Source organism: Hibiscus syriacus, unplaced genomic scaffold, assembly GCF_006381635.1.
Source record: "Hibiscus syriacus cultivar Baekdansim isolate YM2019G1 unplaced genomic scaffold, ASM638163v2 tig00117048_pilon, whole genome shotgun sequence".
Lineage (NCBI taxonomy): Eukaryota > Viridiplantae > Streptophyta > Magnoliopsida > Malvales > Malvaceae > Hibiscus > Hibiscus syriacus.
The window spans coordinates 1,282,425-1,303,104 of record NW_024063538.1 but is presented as its reverse complement, the minus strand read 5'-3'; the positions used below and the strand labels follow the sequence as shown (position 1 = coordinate 1,303,104).

The following is a 20,680-nucleotide window of genomic DNA, read 5'->3' as shown; positions in this document are numbered from 1 at the left end:
TTCGGGAAGAATACTGAACAAATGTTCGGTGCCCCATGAGGGAATTTATACGAGCTGTGGTGACAGCATTAGTGTACAACCTCAATGTACTCACATACCTTAAGTTCTCACATGTGTATATGGACTAATAAAAAGACAATAACAAATTTAATACATATGATGCATATGCTTTTGGTGATATGGAATATGTTCCATAAATTATATGATATTATGCATGTTTAGTTGTGAAATGATAAATGTGTTATATGATATATAGAAATGATAAATACAAGATCATATGATAAATAGAGATTTCGATAATGATGGTATATGTATATAATTGTATTTTGATATATGAAATGTACTATGATTTCTATTATATGTTTTATATGCCTCACTAAGTCAACGACTTAGCGTGTGATTGTTTCACACGTAGGTACCAAGAAGAGGAAGAATGATAAAAGTTAAGCAAGACATGTCAGTTTCTCCTTTCCAAAGACCATATCAGAAAAGCATTTTATAATATATATTTTATAATACGGATGGTAGTTGGCATGTAAATAAAGATTTGAATTTGATATACTCTAATTAGTTTTTCTAAAACCATATGAATATCGTTTATGTAATTTAGTCAGTTGTTTTAATAAAAGTTTTAAAATTATTCACTAGTTTGTACAAGTACCGGTTTTGAATAGTCAATGTGACACCTCAGATTCGTATCCGGGTCAGGTACGGGTTGGGGGTGTTACACAACATCTTATGAGTTGGAGAATCTACTTCTCTATTTTTCTTTGATAGCGAGGAACTTGACGAAGAACCCATTCTTTTGAACTTCTAAACTTTCTGTTCTTTAAATATTTCTTTCTGAGCTCTCTCTAGAGCTTTAGCTCGAATAACCACTTCTTGAAATGATGATAAATTCAAGGCTATCAACAACTCTCTTAGCCTAGGGCATAAACCCTCTACAAACTAGTCACACACATCATTCTCGGTCGGAATAAGTTCAGCAGCAAAATGAATTAACTTATTAAATTCACATTCATATTCATACACTGTATAATTCCCTTGTTTCAAACTCAAAAATTCTTGTTTCATATGTCTGATATATTGATCACCAATGTACTTACGCTTGAATTCTTCCAAGAAGAATAACCAAGTCACTTGATCACTTCTTAATCTCATGGTGACATTGGTCAACCATATTCTAGCTTGACCCCTTAACAGGGAAACTATTCCGCCTAATTTTTCTATATCAGAACAGTGGAGTCCATCTAACATTATCGTGACATCGTTCAACCAAAGGTCTGCAGCAACCGGATCTTCCTCAGCTTTACTCTTAAACTCAGGTGCTCCTAAACCTTTCAATTCTTTAGATATATCCATTCGAGGAGCTGAGGGCACAGAGGGTTGAAAACGCGACAAAACAACATTTAATGTCCCAAAAATAACCCTCGATCTCTCACTGGTACTTTTGGAGATGTTCGCTCTTCACCATGCCTGGCCAGGGCAGGTGAATTGCTACTACCCTCAAGTCTATTACTTCTCCTTTCACTTCAAGGACTCTCACGATCAGACATCTAATACATAACAATATAACTTTATTAGAAAAGAACATACTCATGACTCTATCAGATCAGAAACTTTCACTTTTTGTTGACATATACACATTTTCAAAACACTTTTTACTTCGGTTTAAGCCTAGAATCGGCTAAACCTTAGCTCTGATACCATTAAATGTAACACACCAACCCGTATCCGACCCGAATATGAATCTGAAGTGTCACATTGACTAGTCAAAGTACATACTTTTACAAAATAAACCATAGAAAATTTAAAACTTCTATTCTATAAACAAATTCTTTTACATAAACATGTTAAAACCTTAACAGAATCCATCAGAGCGTACATATTTAATGACTTAGTTACATACCAACATACTAAATTATATGACAATACATACTTTACAAAATATTTCTGATCTGAACTTTGCGCGAAGATATGTTGCTTTACAGATCTGAAGGTTGATCTTCTGACTTATCCACACCTACGTGTAAGACACTTACACACTAAGTCATAGACTTAGTGAGACATGTAAATGCACAATGCAAACTAACTAATGCATACAGATATCATATAATACACATCATAATTACATACCTATTGAACCAATCATTAACATATTTATCATTACTTATTTCCTTGTCATTAATTTTATTCTATCATCTGAGTATATATTTGACATAAACATATAATATAACTCCAAAACACAATAATACATGAATAAATACTAATGTCATATCATGCATAATCACATATCATCTCTTATCACAAAACACATATGCACTTATTATCATTATCTTCTTTTCTATTATCATATGATTCTGAGCTTATCATTTATAACAGTCATATAGCACAAATATCATTTCACCAAGAACACATATATTATCATAACACATATTTATTATCTTTAAAGCTCATGCCATCTTTTGAGAACTTAAGATATGTGAGTACATAGAGGTTGTGCACAATGTTGTCACCACAGCTAGTATAAATCCCACTAGGGGCGCGTAGAAATTTGTCCCGAATGACCATTGTGTCCCAAAAGACCACTGTGTCTCGAAGGACCACTGATAATCCCTCGACTCTTGGCATGCCAACTATACCTATAACTCTCATAACACACGACATGGGCATTACCTTTTATATCTTTTCACATCTTCACGTAGGCACATAGTTCACTTTTACATAACATATTTCCATGTAACTCATATTCACTTATCACATAGCTTTTCACCTTTACTTGTATTCTTTTTCACATAGCTCATAGTCCTGATTCTTATCTCATAACACATGTTTGCATATACATGTTCTCATACAATCCCTTCATTCAATTATCACATACATAATATATCATATGACATTCTAATAGAAACTCATATGAGTCATATTATTTTTACATATATTTTATCATATATCTTATGATCACACGACCTATTATCATAAATACATGCATTTATATAGTTTACACATAAAGATTCATTCAACCATTAGACATATACATTTACCCATATACCATACATCTAACACCATATCACTACATGTTTATGCTTTAGTACTCATATCATATAATATCGGAATTAGACTTATCGCAAGTCTTAATTCCTTAACATAGCGTTCACTTAATATCATGTACTCACCTGGTATCCAATAACACTACCAAGCTCTTGCTCTTTCTTGCGTATCTTACTCTAACAACCTATCCGAACTTTGCTTTCGATCGATGTCTACACAATCATATATTTATACTATCAGTATCCAATTGATATACTATAATCCATCAGTTCTTAGACTGAAAGAAAGATTTATTCCATTTCCCATTGAAGTGCATCGGTACATTATATAGTGTATCGATGTATCCCTTAACATGTGCATCGATGCACTACTCATGCATCGATACACAAATCACCTTCGATGTTTTCATTTTAAGGGGTGCATCGATGCACTCCTTATGCATTGATGCACTAAATGCATTCGATGTTTATTTATTTGAGAGTGCATCGATACACATTGAAGATGCATCGATGCACACAACCCATAAATTCCATTTGAGCACGAAAATGTCTTACTTTGTCTTCAAATTCTACTTATTAACCCCTCCTTATACCTTAAAACTTATATATACATATATAAACCTTCTTATAACACTATAACACTTCACCATCTCTCATAATTCACCATAATTCTTGAATAAAATAATTTCATCAAATTTTCCATGTGTTCTTAATTCAATTCTATCACCTCTAACTTCTTAATTAACCCTTTGACAAGTCAAATTCATCCTTAGAACTTCAAAAACCTTTCTATAACAAAAGTTCATTTCTAAACTCTTAATAGAAATTCCTTTCTATTTTTATCTTCTTGGTGTTTTAAGCTTATATAAGCTTTACTTAAGCTTATATAACACCCAAATAATCAAAATCTACTTAATATTCAAGAAATCAACAACTAAAATCAAACTTACCCTTAACAATGAAAGCCAACGTGAAGAAGAAAGAAGAAGAAATAAGCTTTCCAGAAAACTCTCCCCATCCCCACGTGTTATCTTCCTAAATAAGGGAGATAAAAATATCCTCCAAGCTAAATTACTATAATACCCTTATAATCCTTTCATAATTACCCTTTTATCCAACACTGAAATATTCTTATTAAATTCTTAAACTTTTCAATTTTCCTAAATTGATCCCCAAATTTCAAAATTCTCATTTTAGCCACTGACCCAAATTTCGGGATGTTACACCATATATCCTGAAGGACATAGGTAACTCTCGACTCTTGGCATGCCAACTATACTTATAGCTCTCATGACACGTAACATGGGCATTATCTTTATACTTGTCACATATTCATTTATTCTTGTCACATAAGCATACTCACATATACATGTAATCACGTAGTTTATTTTCGTGTAATTCATGTCACTTTTCATATATTTTCATATTTATATGTCACATAACTCATATTACTTCGCATGGTTTCACCTAAACATATATGTCATATCATGTTCACATATATTTCCCATATAACTCATATCAAATGATTAATACCTTATTCTTATATCATCACATGTATCATCTATGTTCATTCACATATACACTGACACATATACTCACATATATCATGTAACATATACAATAACCAATAACACATATTCAAACTCATGTTTATATTCATGAATTCATGCATACTACTATAGGAAATAGACTCATCGCAAGTCCTATTTCCATTAAACAACATACATCACTAGTATGCACTCACCTAGCCTCACTAGTCAATTCGAGCACTTATAACTCTTTCTTGATCAATCGTATCTCTTTGAATAATACTTGTTGACTTGTCCGGACTTTGCTCTCGATCGATATCTACATAATCATACATATAATATACATATCAACATTCTAAATCTCATAGTTCGATCCTTAATTTCTTAGACCAAAAGAAAGGCTTAATTCTATTTTCTACTTCGATTAGTATCGGTACCCCTGTAGGGTATCGATACTTCCCTAGTTGTGGTATCGATACCAAGCCTGGGAATCGATACCCTCTTTGCATTCGAAATCCTTGTTTCAAAACCGGTACCGATACTGATCTTATGGTATCGGTACCCTTGGAATCAATACTACCTTCCCAGGTATCGATACCCCAAGAACAATTTATAAATTTATGCCTTAAGGTATCGAAACTCAATCATATGGTATCGATTCCCTCACTCAAATTTTGACCCTTTTTTCTATTGGAAGTATCGGTATTGGATGAACAATACCGATACCCCATGTCCATAATTCATCTTTTTAGCTCGAAAATTCACCGAAACTTACTTATATCTTATATTAAAGCCTCCTTTAAGTCTTTAAGCTTAACTGCACTTATTCTAATCAACTTAGATCACTTTAACTCATCCTAATATCCAATATCCCACTTACATACTTGAATTCAATAATCAAGCCAATAATTCAACATGTTCTAAATTCATTTCTATCACTTCATACTTCTTAATAATACCTTTGACAAGTCAAATATGACTTCTAAATCCATTAACAACCTATTTTCCAACAATTCACTTAAAAACTCTTATATTCAATCTTTCATAACTTATCATTCTTTAAGTTTAAGTAATCTAAAGCTTCCCTTAAGCTTTTCTATCATCTCTAGAATCAAAACCAACTTAAAAATGAAAGGAAATCTTAACTTGATACCAACTTACCTTATTCATGGTGACACGGGAAGAAGAAGAAGATAGCTTCACCCATCTCCTGACTTTTCTTTTCCTTTTTCCTTTTAATCCCCACGTGTTTTATAGCCCACAAAATAAAGATAAAAATATTCTTGTTAAATGATCATTTTATCCTTCTTTCTTTCCATCTTTACTAATCAATCCTACTCACATAATTTTCGATTAAATCCCTGAACTTTTAACTTATTTCAAAATTGAACACAAAGTTTCCAAAATTTATATTTTAGTCACTAGCCCTATATTTGGGATGTTACATGAACTAACTTAATTTGTTGTTTGCACACATCAAACTTTTCTCGAATTTGTAGATATCTAGCATGCATGGTTATGTATTTGAATTATTAAGCTCTTTATGTTACTTAAATCAACTGATTAATTTCATGTTTACTTATTATTTATTTAAACAGTCATATTTATAAAATATGAAAACAAATATATTAATTTTTGAAGTATACAATTGAATCCTAACTGAAATTTCTTAGATGCTCATAAAAATGTCTTAAGATAAAGAGTTCATGTCTCATCAAATATAAACCCTTTAATTTAATATATGAGAGGTGTTTTGATTTTGGGTAAATTATATGAATAGTTACTTTTATTTTTTATTTGACCAATTTTGGTCAGTGATTTAAAAATTAAATGTGTTTGATCTTTTATTTTATCGGTTCGTTCGATGTGACCTTTAATTTTTCTTTTACTTTTTTGTGTGACTCTCGATAGAATTTGAGAAATACAAGGTAGATCAAAAACAAGATTCATTGTAAAAAAAAATAAGGGTAAAGTATACAAATAAGGGTGATGTTTTATTGAGCCCCTCGACTATTAAAAGTTCAAAATGGTCTTCGATTATAAGGTATTGCTTGGTTGAGTCATCTAACTATTAAAAGATAAAATTGTCAACTGACTATTTAGTATATTCTAAACTCGTCATTTTTCGTTAAGAAATTGATGACAGTTTGAGCTAGATGATAGCCTGATGACTGAGATATGATAAAATATTATATCATAATCTCAAATAACAAGTTAACATCCAACCCAAACTGTTGTCAATTTTTTAACGAAAAAGAACGAATTTAGAACATACTAATTAGTCGAACGATCATTTTGTAACTTTTAATAGTCGGAGACTCAACAAAATAATATCTTATAATCGAAGGGACTATTTTGCAACTTTTAATAGTCAAAAGATTAAATAAAACATCACCCTATAATCGATTAACTATTTATGTACTTTACCCAAAATTTAATCAATTATCTAACAAATAATATTTTACCAATCATTGTATTTAGTATGTATCACTTTTCGTGTCTATTAAACATATTATACTCAGATTCATAAGGAAAGAGTTTGTACAACGGCAAACTTGGCATTGCCTCTATCAACACGTCAACAAAACCCCCCACAAAATTACATAGATTTCTATTTTCCAAATAAGAAAAAAGAACTCCTAATCTGAATCAGAAGTAGAATCTGATTTATCATCATCTAAATGTTCTTTTTCCTTTGCTTCGGCTACCTTAATTTGCTTACTCAACTCATCAATCGGTATCAACGGCAGATATCCAAACAAAGGGTACCCTTTCCCACTCATGTCATTAACGAAACCGTTATACTTACCGCACAAATTAGCCGCCGTCGGAACAACCTTCTCAGCCATCGCGTGGAAAGCGGAGTTGTGATTCAGTTTAACCCACAACTTGGTTGAGTATACCACAACGAGCTGCTTGTACTCCCCCGCGGCGCAGCACAACGCTCCTCGCGGTCCATTGGTTCGAGCCTCGTGGCCTAGCTTCCGAGCATGTTGTGCTGTCTTCTGAACCAAATCTTGGGCTTGGTAAATCGCTTGCTTCGCTTTTGCTGGAACATGATCCTCAAATTTTTGTGAAGCCTCATCTACCTGCAATTATTTTAATTAATATCGTTTTAGCTAAGATTTACTACCAAGAGCATAATCGAGCCGAGCTAAAGTTTTAAAATTCAAATTTGATTCAAAATTTGAATCAAACTCGATCGAAAATGATTTTCGAATCATGTGAAACCTCATCTACATGCAGTTATTTTAATTAATCTCGTTTCAAAGTCGGAAACAGATTGGCTCACATTTCTTTTTACAGTTCCCAAATTCAGTTTCAGAAAAGGTTTACTACTAAGCTTAATCAAACCAAGTTGAACTGAAGTTCTAAGAAGTTTGAATTCAACTCAAAATTCGTATCTCGAAGATCGAAACTCAGTTCAAACTTGATTTAATTTTATTTTTAATGTTTGAACTAGGTTTAAAACTCATTCGACTAGATCAAATTCATTTACTTATTAAGATAAAGCTCGATTTTCATACTCAACCCTAAACTAAATTAGGTTAAAAATCCAGCTACCAAGTTCAATCATTCAATTACTTAATGAAATTAAACAAGAGAAAAAAGAGTGAATTCCAGGAACACTTTAAATCCAGAACAAGGAATTATAAAGAACTGAATTACCTTCTTATCAAGAAAGACGAGAAGAAGATCAGGAACATTCTTAAATCTCTCGTAGACGGGACTAACGGCGGTCGTAACGGCGCCCTCGACGGTTCCTACGGTGGATCTCAACGGACCGGAGTTCTGTTTGGCGAACTCGTAAAGGTACGAAACGTAAACCAGGGTGCGGATCGCAGCCACTCTCACGAATCCTAGGTGCTTCAGTTCCTTATTCTCAAACTCTACCTCCTAAAAATTAAAAAATATTTTTAAAAAAGTTCGAAAACAATAACCTTAACTATTCCAATCATAGAAAATAAAAAAAAGGAACAAAATAGAAATACCATCGTTTCCGTGCTTACCATCTTCTTCAGCTATGATTCTTGGTAGATTTTCTTTTTCTTCTTAAAAAAGTTTATGAAATTTGCATTAATTTATAGAGGTACGCACAGAGATTAATTAATGTGGGGTAGTTGATAAGATCCAACGGCCAATATTGGATTTAAGGATGATGGGGGAATCTTCAGAGTGAAGTGGGGGTTCTATAGAAGAAATAGAGGATTCCAGATGGACACGTGGAAAGCTGGAGAATATAAAATCAAATAAAATATTTTTTATAAGACGTTTATCCATATTGTTTGACACGATATATAAGATTAACACATATCCAAATAATTATAATTAAAAGCGATATATATATATATATATAAATTTAAATATAATTAAAACTGATATATATATATATATATATATTATGAATTTGTACTAATTTTTTAAATAGTTTATAATAATTATAAGGTATATTTATTTAGAATTTTATTAGTCTATTGACAATGTGTATGTACTATACAGAATCAACTGTTCGAACTCAGATTATCTAGGGAGAATAAATTTCTTTTTTATCACTGAAGTCTCTTGATGAGTTTTTTGTATTAATTTTTTTGAAAAATATGACGTGATTACAAGATAATATCTATTCACAATCTTTCTTAATTATTGACAACACACACATACTACTGACACAACTATTCAAACTTATTATCTCAAAAAAATAACAAACTCTCTTTAAAGATTAAGATTACTCATTGAATTTCTTTATATTAATTAATTAAATATGTCTCTATGCAAATATGTCTTGTCATTAATTAACTAATATGGTAAAAATGTAAATATAAAAAATCTTATGAATTTTTAATATTGCGTAATTTTATACATAAATTTTTATTTAATTAATTTTTCTAAAACTAAAAATACTATTATTCATGTAACATCATTTGAATTTTTACTTAAATTAAGTAATTATATTTATATCATATATAAAAAAAATTGAGTAATTTATTTTTATTTTTAAAAAAATAAAACTACAATATATTCATTAGCCAAATAAAGTAGGATAACAACCTATTACCATATACATATGAGATAAACACATTTATAACTATCATAAATAAAATATAACAAAGAGCAACCAATGATAATCTAATGAGCAAGAGCCAGTTGAACCAACAACACACAGAGACAAAACACTCCGACATTCTTGAGCACCTAACATAGAGAAGGAAAACTTGAAGAGTATCCATAGCTGATGAATGAAAAATCAATCCTCCTATAATTGTAGTATCATTTGACACATTTATATTACAACCATCGGAATGTCACATACAAATGAACGAAGAAACTATACATCTAGAAAGCAAGCAACCAAGAAATTTCATAGAATCACAAACCAAGAAGAAGACCAATAGAGGAAACCTGCACCAAAAATCTAAAAATACCAGTAGCCATGATACTTTTTACAAGATAAAGGAACAAAATAACGTGTTACTATAAATATAATAAAATATGACTAAAATTTTAAAAAAAATCAAACTACAATTAACCGGAAAATGATAAAATGAAGGAAATAAATGATAGGGAAGTGGCCGGAAAAGTCACGATCACTACTCTTAATGTAAAGGAATATTACAACCGCCGAGTATGAAAAAAAAACTGCAACACATCAATATTGTGGGAAAAATAACCCAACCTTAGTAATTTATTTATTTAAATATATATAATTGACTTAAAATAAAAATCTTATGAATATATTTAAACTAAAGTAAAACTTTTATTGTATTTATATAATAGTACAAGCAGAAGGAAAAGACTGACCCATTCAGTAACTTTCGCGATCACCCTCATTGAATCGACTTGAATATGAACTACGATTCTTCTCAAATCTTATTGAAATCCAATTTCTTTTTCGTGCCATATGTGCTTATACTTACTCCCCTTACTTAATTCTTCCGTGTTCACTATTTTTCCCCTCACCTCCTCCATGATTATACATAATTATAATGCATGTATGGAATTACAATTGAAACAAAATCTATACATAAATTTAATATTTATATGTTTAATTAACTTAAACACAATTATATGTTTATATTATTTATATTTTAACAATTCACCTTTCATATTTTAAAAGTAATCATGTCAATATGATAATGAAGGGCAAAATGTCCGAAGAGGATGGCCATGTTTGTCAAGCCGCCAACAAATCAATTTTTAAATGCGCATATAATTATCAACGTTGAGAAAGTGGAGCAGAGGGTTTAAACAAATGCTACAGAAAATGGGTGCTTTTCTCATTCATTAAAACTCAGCTTTATACACAAAATACAATGACGAGTTGGCGATAAGCACCTCATAACAACCTACAGTCCACTAACAGAGTCTGCTGAGCTGTTAAGCCTTCACCTACACGCTACTTCATTCAACAATTATCAATATTCAATTAATTAATTTAAATTAAATCAATATTAATTATAAGAATAATCTTATAATTTAATATCCTTTATTATAATATTAAAATCTAAATTTTACTAAACTGATTGATAATTTATAAGAATGACTATATAGAAGAATCGATATGAATAAAATTTGAATATAATTAAAAAAAAAAACAAATTAATTTTAAAGTTGACTTGATTGATAATTGAAATCATTTGAGTTCATCTTTAAGAAAAGGAAACCCTTTTTAGAAAACATATATGTTGCGGACCATACTAGTGGAAGGCACGAGTGTTGGTTGATGATGCAATTTCCTTTTTATCCATATTAAAATGAAAATAATTCGATTTAGTTCTTTTGTTTTCCTTTTATTAAACATAAAATTATATTTTTTTGATCCCTCTTAAATATTAATAATAAGGTTTAAATCCGTTTTATTATATATTTTTACTTTAACCTTCAATTTTTTAAAGTTTATACCAATCCCCAATCACAAAATTATTAGTTTGGTTCTTGCTAATGTTATTTGGCTTTTCAAGGAGTCATCTTCACTAAAAAAAAAGCAAAAAAAAGACTAAATGATAGAATCAAATAAAAGTAAATTGATGTATGTGATTAAAAATTAGAAATAACGGAGTTTAAAAAAAAAGTAATCTCAATCATTAATTTGCACTCACCCGATGATTCTAAATCAATATTTATTTTTATTTTTACATACACGATCCCCTTGCATTATATAAAGTTGATTAATTTTACAAGAAAATAGAATAATTGAATAAATATAAATAAATGATTACTATTAAAATTTTATATATTATTCAATATTACTCGTTTAAAATCACAGAAAAAGAAGTTAAAGGGATTTTTGCATTTGACATTGCGTGAGTATTTAGAAGTATAGTGCAAAGCATAGGAAGATATTGGAATTATGGACCTTTTAAAAGCCGATATCTTAGGATACCTATCATGCTTAAAGTTGTTGTTTTTTTTAAAAAATATATATTCTTTATATCTATTTTGCAGTATATTCATATTCGTTTTTTTTCTGATAACATCATTTAAAATTTGAATATGAATTAAAATGTAACTTGTCCCATTATTACATCAAAATTTATTCGTAACAAGTTCAATCTTTTTATAAAATAATCATATTTATGTAACAATGGTCGATTTAAAAAATTATATGTGACGACAAATGATATCATAATATATATATATATATATATTACTAAATTCTTACATATGAAAGTATTAGTTTCATAGATCTTCCGTCAATAATTCTAAAGCTGCTTGAAAATGATATTAAGAGATTGTACATCTCTCGATTTGTAAGAGTGTGATTTTATTATATATTTTTTTTCTTTTATTAAAAAGAGATATGTATATATATATAGGTTTTAATAATTAACTGAAAATAAGTACTTATAAAACTCAAATTAATAACTATAATTAACTCATGGTTTTAGTTCTTTCCATGAATCCACACCCTTTTGTTACATAGTTTTGGTTGATTATTATTCATAATTTATAATACTATTTTTCTACATAATTATTAATTATATTTTCTTGTAATCACGAAGCGTGTTGTGTTGTCCGGGGAATGACTCGACACGTTAATGGCTTCTTCATTTCAAGAGAAAGCCTCAGCATTTCCGATAGATCAACTTGCTTTGTTGTCGTCGTCGGAAGCCACTTGAAACAATGGAGCAACCGTGCAAGCCACAGTTGCACGGTAGCCAAACCTAGTGCCTTGCCGGGACACACCCTTCGACCCGATCCAAAGGCGCGAGCCTAAGATCTGAACCCATGATGGAAATGTCCTCTTCTAAAAATCTTTCTGGCCTAAAAGTCCAGGGATCTTTCCAGATCGATGGGTCATGAGTTATGGCCCACATGTTGACCATTGCTGTCGTGCCAGCTGGGATGAAGGACTTCTCGACGTGGACGTCGTGGGTGGCGAGACGAGCCCATGAAAGTAGAGGACCCGGTGGATGCAATCGAATGACCTCTTTCACCGCCGCCTGAAGGTACGGTAAATTCGGGATATCGGAATCACAAACATGACGGTCACAATGTCGACCGATACAATCGTCAAGCTCTTCTTGAATTTTAGCTTGAATGTCTTGGTGCATAACCATCCTCGCCATGATCCATTCTAGTAGTATAGCGACCGTATCAGTGCCTCGAAATATCATTTCCTATACAAAAGGAAGATATATATAATTTAGGATCCACTTACACAATGTAAAACTCTTTAGTATGTATATATTATTATGAAATTTCTATGTTTAATAGTTACAATAGCATTCATTAAATAATTTAATTTTTTTAAAAATTAAAAGATAAAGTTGTCAAATTATCGTATTTTTCATCGATAAGACTGAAGTATCTAAAGATTGTAAAGGGAAAAATCTACTTTGAAAAAGAATTAAGCATTGCAGTGATATCACTACCATTCTTTTATCCCAATCATTGAAACCTAAGGTCACTTTTATCAAAGGAGAATATGATTGTTTTGAGTTACAAAAATCCAGTCTTTTCGATATAAAATCTTTTATTTTTTCAGTAAATCATTTGAATTCTATCTAATTTTTATAAAATAAAGTTACAGACATATATATTCTTTTATTCAAAAATATAAATCAAGTTTACATAAGAAAAATTATTTTTTTATTAAAATTTTTGAAGTCATGTTAGGAATTAAATTTCATAAAATTCTCTTATAATATAGAAAAGAGTATTGTTCTTCATAAATGTTTCGAGTTTGAGTAGTTACATTTCTAGAGTGTGTACGTTATCGATAGCTAAGAAATATTTTGAAAAAAATACTATCTTATAATCATGTAAGATAAATTATTTTTTAATTATTTTAAAAATTATAAACTTATATTTTAATTCACTAAAAATTTATAGTTTACTTATGATCTTAGGAATTATTTTTAGGTTCGGTTATAAATATATATATATATATATATATATATATTATAAATTGTGTGTATTACATCCAAAGAAGCCGCAAAATTTATATATTGCCGGTGCATGATACTTTAGGTTTCTTTTAAGCTTAATATAAAACAAGGGTTCAAATTATACTCTTTTTCTATTTAGGTGTCTAAACTATATTTCGGTTAATGTATGTAACGTTACAAATATTACAATTTTAAGTGTCCAATCGTAATGGTCGTTCACAAATCTTTAAAATTACCAAAATATGACAAATGTTACATAACGACCGTTACGATTATGCATTTAAAATAGTAACATTTATAATGGTAAACACCTAAATTGACCAAAAAAATAGTTTAGTAACTTAAATCTTTTTATTAGGGCTTTTTTATAATATATGTTAGCTTCTAAATGTATATTTGATGGAGGGAAAGAATTATTACCCACAACACAGCAATCATGTCGGAATCACTGAGCTGATCCTCTTTAGGCAAAGTTAACAAAGCAGAAAGAAAGTCATTTCCGCCTTTGATGCTCTGATCCGAAGGTTTTAGTCTTTCCTTCACGATTTGATCCACAACATTTCTCACTTTGCTCGATAGCTTATGGCACCTTCTTTTAACTCCATTAAAGTCCAAAAACTTCATTGGAAAATGATCCTCCAAGTTAAACATGGTGATTAACTCGTACCCTTGTTTCACCATTAACCCTAGTTTGTCCTCCATGTCCGAGCTCAAACTGCTCCCAAGTACTGTGTTTAAGATATTTGTTAAAGATCCTTTTTGAAGTATTCCCCTTAGCTCGACAAACCCTTTGGTTTCCATCGCGAGCTGGGTTTGAACAACCATGGAGTCAGCTACTTGTTGGTGAAGCGGCTCGAGGTGGGAGATTCTCCTCGGGGAGAACATATGGTTCGCGGTGATGCGACGTAGGTGGCGCCAATACGTACTTGAGGGTGCGAACCCGATGGCGCGCTCGAACATGAGCGAACGCGCCGACTCCTTGACCGGTCGGTCCGAGAATGCGGACCCGCTGAGGATTTCTCTGGCGGTGTCTGGGTGGCTAGTGATTATCACCCGGGTGGCGCCGAGGCTGAACTTCATGAGCCTCGTTGCACCAAGTGATGCTGCCGTGACAGCTAGGCTACGGTGCGCGAGCGGACCCATTGATACTAAAGTTCCGAGCAAAGGCCAACCGATTGGACCGTGGAGGTTTGGAGAGGAAACGTGGTGGTTCCTCCATGCAAAGCCGCCGGGGACGACCCAGTAGGCGAAGAAGAAAGGTGAAAGAGAGAAGAAGGAGAAGAAAATAAGGGTGAAAAACCATGGGATTTGGTGCATTGTGAAAATGTAACAAAACAACAACAAAGAGAGGTTAATTCCCAGCATCAAAAGCTTCATCTTTGAAGGAAAGTGAATGGAATTGTGTAGATAATGAACGTTTGTTATGAAAGGATTGCATTTGGGATAGGTTGTATATATAGGGTAGTGGGAGTGTGACTGTGGTTGAGGGTTTAGTTAGATGCTAACCCTGATTAAATTATCTGAATTAATTTACCCTCGAAAAGACTTACGTTCAAGTTAGAGATGATCATGGTTTGGATTGGAATTAAATTTTTGGTGCACCCGAATATAATATTCCTTATTTTGTTTTCTGATCTGATTTGAGTTTAGATGAGTTTCATCTAACCCAATTTTTAATGTAAGAACCATCACTAGCACCCATATCGGCCCAACACATATAATTCTCATTTTTATTAGAAAATATAGACAAAGAAATATTATAACAATTATCCCTAAGTATATAAAAATTAATTATATCATTATTTTCTAAGTTGGGTCAAATATTTTTCATCATAAACATGATCTAAACCTAATCTCTTACCTTATTCTTTTTTGAAACTATGATTAGAACTCAAATGTTTATATACAAAAATAGAACTCATCAAGTCCAAACCCATTGAATTCGAATCAAATATTCATATTTAATTCAAATATCAACCTTAAATAAAAAAAAAACTAAAATGACCTATATACTCAAATTAATTCAAAATGATCCAAAATCGAAACAGACAAACACGAAATAATCTTAAACAATTGTTCTTCAAATAGATGTTTGGATTCCACTTGAAAATAAAGGTAGTTGTTTTAAATGATTTACTGACACATAATACAGTTACTTTTCAATGACAGGTTAATCAATTAGGTGTGTAAAGTTATCAAATTACAGCCGACAAACTCCGATTGTTCGTTAAGGATTTAATTAGAGATCTCAATATAATATTACAAACACCATTTTGTCATTTTGTTTCCCTCTGTCATCAATAATATCATGATATTATGTCTATGATCACAATAAACACGATACCATTGATAACAATTAAGAATAAAAATAATTAATTTATAGTTTAATAAAAAAATCATCGATTAATTATTTTTTTCATGATGATTGTGTGTTTGATAGACTGAAAATATTTTCTAAAAAATAAATTCTGGAACATAAATTACATTCATGGAAAAAAATTCCAGAAATCATTTTATGGTTGATGATGTGTAAAATATTTTTCGCGAATACACAATGTTAAACAACAATATTATTTAGAAACAACAATATTCTCTAACTATATAATTAATAATACACAATGATAATAATATTATTCAAGTGCATAATTAAGACTACATCATATTAAAATATTAATATTATCGAAATGCATAATTAGCAGTACACCATAATAATACAAAGATAATTTCAAAGTATATAGTTAGTACTACAACATATTAATACATTAATATTTGTTTAAGTGCATACTTGTTAATAAAAAAAGACCCTAAAACTACATATATTTAACATTGAGGAAACTTTTGAAGCTAAAGTTTTCTATGATCCGTTTTCTTAGCCAATAAAGCTTTTGCCCAGACTCATTTTGTTGCTAGAAAATCAAATACATTGCAAAGAAATTCGTCATCAAATCTTTCTTTCTCCATCAACATTATTGTTCGTAAAGAAGTGGCGACTTATCCTCAGTAAATTTTTTTAATGCTTCAACAATCTCACCAAGTTTCTCACCCACAAACTGAATGTGATCATCATCAGTATTTTCTCAAAAAAAATTTCTTTTGCGCTTTGATGTTCCAGATGAAGAAAATTTTGATCTTTCCTCATCGAAATCTTCAGCTTCAATTTTAACCGACATTGAATATTCATCATTATCCAAGTCTATATCGATAAATGTTTTGGCAAAACTTCTTGTTGCCATATCTTGATCGACAATCACAACCATCTCATCATAATTGTCAATTTTTTTTTGTTAAAAAATGATGAATATTTTGGGTGTGCCTATTAGGTATCATACACAATTATAATAACAAATAAAATAGAACCTTAATATATTAAAGGAAGAGTATGTAAAGATTATCGTAACTGCAACTCCGTATGTCTCTCTGTCACATGTTATCATTTTCATGTTGTCATCCCACCCGAATCCACTCTCTCCTCGAATTTGACATGTGATTTTCCAAGCATTTTCACTGTCCTCAAATGGTTTTTCATATGTTTTGTGTCACATTGAACTTGAAATCTTTCAGAAATAGTTGTGCCTACTCGACCTATAGAACCTGGTCAGAAATTATTAGACGACATATTTCCCTTTTGAGCTTCCTCTGCAAGTATTTCAAGGAAAACACATTCCATTGGTATAGTCCATCTGAATTGTTTTGGCGTACCTCCTGCTTTGCTTGATTTAAGATTACTCATATCTACATTAATGATCGTATAAAAAGAGTAAGTATATGAGCAGCAAAAATTTAAAACAAATGCAATAATAATATCATATCTCAAATAGTTCAAATTCCACCAAACTCAATATAAAATTAAAACTTCAACCAACAATTTGTAATATCAAAAAAATACAAAACTCTAATTAGAACAAATTTTATAACCATCAACTTAGAACATAACACTTCCAAAACTCAACAAACTTAAATATAACAATTCCAATATCCAACAAACTTAAAACATAATTATTTCAATATCCAGTAAACATAAAACATAATAATTTTAATATACAACAAACTTAAAAACATAATTATTTTAATATCCAATAACCATAAAACATAATAATTTTATCCAACAAACTTAAAACATTACAAGTTCATTGTCTGACATACATAACATTTAAGTACTCAACATAGGTTCTAAAATAAATTAACTTTATTACAAATCTCAAACATAAACTAAAACAAACACAAAGTTCAAAGAATATAATAACGTTTTTGAGGAAGGATGGTATTATTTTAATGTAGATACGTTTTCAATATTTAAATAACTTAGAAATGAGTTGAAGGTAGCCTATGAGCCACTAAAAGAGCACACTATAAGGTCAATAATTAAAGAATTCCTAATTTAATGGACCAAAGCATGCTTAACCATTAGGTTACAGCTTTTCCTTTTTTTTTTATATATTTGAAAATATGTCGTGGAAGGTTTATGTTCAAACATTGAAAATGAAAGAGATCAATTTTTAATTTAGAAACAAAATTCACTAACATTATCATATGTTGGGAATCATCAATTCTCTATTGACTAAATTATTAGTTTTTTCTTATAATTAGTTGCGGATTTTGAACGTAAAGTTTGAGGATTTAATTAAAATTGAAGAAATTTTAAGGTCTAATTAAATAATTTTTAATAATGTTAAGAGATTTAATTAAAATTTTTAAAAAACATTCTAGGGGTATAATATAAATTTTCGAAAATTTTTAGAGTGCCAAAACTCCCTTAACTCTTGTTGCCATATGCCCTTACTCGAATTACGATCTAATTCATTCACAAGTTTAATTATTACATTGAATTAAGATAAAATAATTTGATATGACTTAATTATTAAAACATACGATTACCTGATTTTTTTCATGGAAACAAGAGGAGAGAAAAATATTAAAAAAAATATAATGTTTATTTGATTTTATATAAAAATTAGTATATTTATGTCCTATTTCCATATTTTTTTATAAAATATATTATATTATTTATATGAATATAAAGAGTTGATCTTAGGATCGAAAATAAATATTTGAAAAATTAGAAAGACTATGAATGATGAAAATAGTAAAAATACATAATACGAGGAACTTGTATGGGATTTAACCAAAATATAGACTGATTGGTGAGCAGAGGGGTAGTCAATAACGGTGGCAGCGCATCGACCCGTATAATAAAACTCACCCACTTGCTTGAGACATAATAGTCTTTTGTGTCTCAACCTTTTGACCACCCGTTTGTTTCATTATTATTGTTATTGGATAGGTGTATCGTTATTGAAAATTTTAAATTTATATAATATTGTTATTAATTGTTTTATTGTTTTTTCCGTTTTTAAGGTATCATTTTGATTAATTCGAACCGACCCATGTTACACACTTAGTTTTGGTGAGTAAGCCTCTGAGTAGAGATTTTCTGCATGCACAAAGACTCGAATTCGAGACCTACTTAAATGATATAAAATTGTTTACCACTTAAACCAATCTCCGTCAGTTGAAAAGCCGTTTTTATCTTCTCTAAAATTTTATAAATCCGTTAATCTTAAAATTTTATAGGTTCACAACTAGCGTGAAATCTTGGGTTTGTCCTTAATTATTCCGTAAAATTTAAAATTACAAGTTGTATTATCAAGACTCAAATAGATTTACATTATAAAATTTCAAATTACATATTATAATATCGAATCCAAATATCTAAATTTATGTACGAATAAATATGTATATTCTGATAATGAATATCTATAAAATGTCTATCTACCTCCACTTGGAATTTACAACAGATAATAATTCTTATAATAAAATCGAAATATTATATGAATGAATAAAATCCAAATATGTAGAAAAATAGATAATACTCTTTGATTATATATCACCAACAATGATCATATTAGATTATCGAAAGCAAATCTAATAGCACACATATGCATACATTTGTATACACGTCTATAAAGCAAATCTTTGTATAAAATAATATTGAATATCAATTAGCAAAAGAACCAATTAAAGATGATATATTTGGCAATACATACACACATATGCATACATATATATATACACGTATATAATATTATATATCAAGTGGAATGCTTTGTTAGCTTTGCCTTAGTTTAATATATACATTCCTTATATATTTGTTTGAAAAATGTTCTTTTATTACATTTTTAAACTAAATATAATCTCTTAAATACCTAATTAATTAAATTTAAAGATATTAACCAATACTCTAGGGTTTGATGTACTCTTATATAATATTTTTATAATTTGTCACCCACCACAATGAAATCTTCTCTTATGTGATTTTTATGGTTTAGAATTCTATATGCCAATCTGTGTGCTCTTCTTATCTTTCTTATTGCAATGAACATTTTCTACCAACGGTGTTTCGACCACTAAAATTAAACATGTAGACCACTTGTATCATAAAAGGCCTATTTATAATGTACAAAAGTTGTAGGTATTGGGATGCCCTTAGGAGTTCCATAGGATGCAAATGAAAAGTCCTTCCAATGAACCCGAAGGTCAACCATTAAGCACAATTCATGGCTCAATGGAATAGAGTGTGTCTAAAGACGTCAAGTTGAAGGCTGAGGAATGGTCCAACGAATCATTACAGTCACTTATGATTTGTATAAAATATGATATCCAATGCATGAGGAAGGCTTGCATCTCTTCTGATTTGTATATATTACGATATCAA

The 20,680-nt window shown here is 30.2% G+C and overlaps 1 protein-coding gene and 1 pseudogene across 2 annotated transcripts; both read right to left on the bottom strand.

Annotated features, from left to right (window-relative positions):
* Positions 1-7,076: 7,076 nt before the first annotated feature.
* On the bottom strand, positions 7,077-8,687 carry LOC120197424 (REF/SRPP-like protein At1g67360). 2 transcript variants are annotated; one of them, XM_039198957.1, is made up of 3 exons: positions 8,572-8,687; positions 8,249-8,476; positions 7,077-7,668 (listed from the first exon to the last, which is right to left on the bottom strand). In XM_039198957.1, exons 1-3 carry the CDS (start codon positions 8,590-8,592, stop codon positions 7,219-7,221), a joined length of 699 nt encoding a protein of 232 aa, XP_039054888.1. In that variant the 5' UTR covers positions 8,593-8,687; the 3' UTR covers positions 7,077-7,218. The 2 variants fall into 2 exon arrangements, with proteins under 2 accessions (XP_039054888.1, XP_039054889.1); XM_039198958.1 differs by having other exon boundaries at positions 8,590-8,667.
* A 3,739-nt stretch (positions 8,688-12,426) lies between these two features.
* Positions 12,427-15,379, bottom strand: LOC120197558 (annotated as a pseudogene).
* Between the last annotated feature and the right edge of the window lie 5,301 nt (positions 15,380-20,680).

Excerpts from the sequence above, each read along its gene's own strand:
- LOC120197424 (XM_039198957.1), bottom strand. The coding sequence starts at position 8,592 with ATGGTAAGCACGGAAACGATG. Across the intron at positions 8,477-8,571 it reads TGGTAAGCACGGAAACGATG|GAGGTAGAGTTTGAGAATAA; the intron begins GTATTTCTATTT and ends TTTAATTTTTAG. Across the intron at positions 7,669-8,248 it reads TCGTCTTTCTTGATAAGAAG|GTAGATGAGGCTTCACAAAA; the intron begins GTAATTCAGTTC and ends AAATAATTGCAG.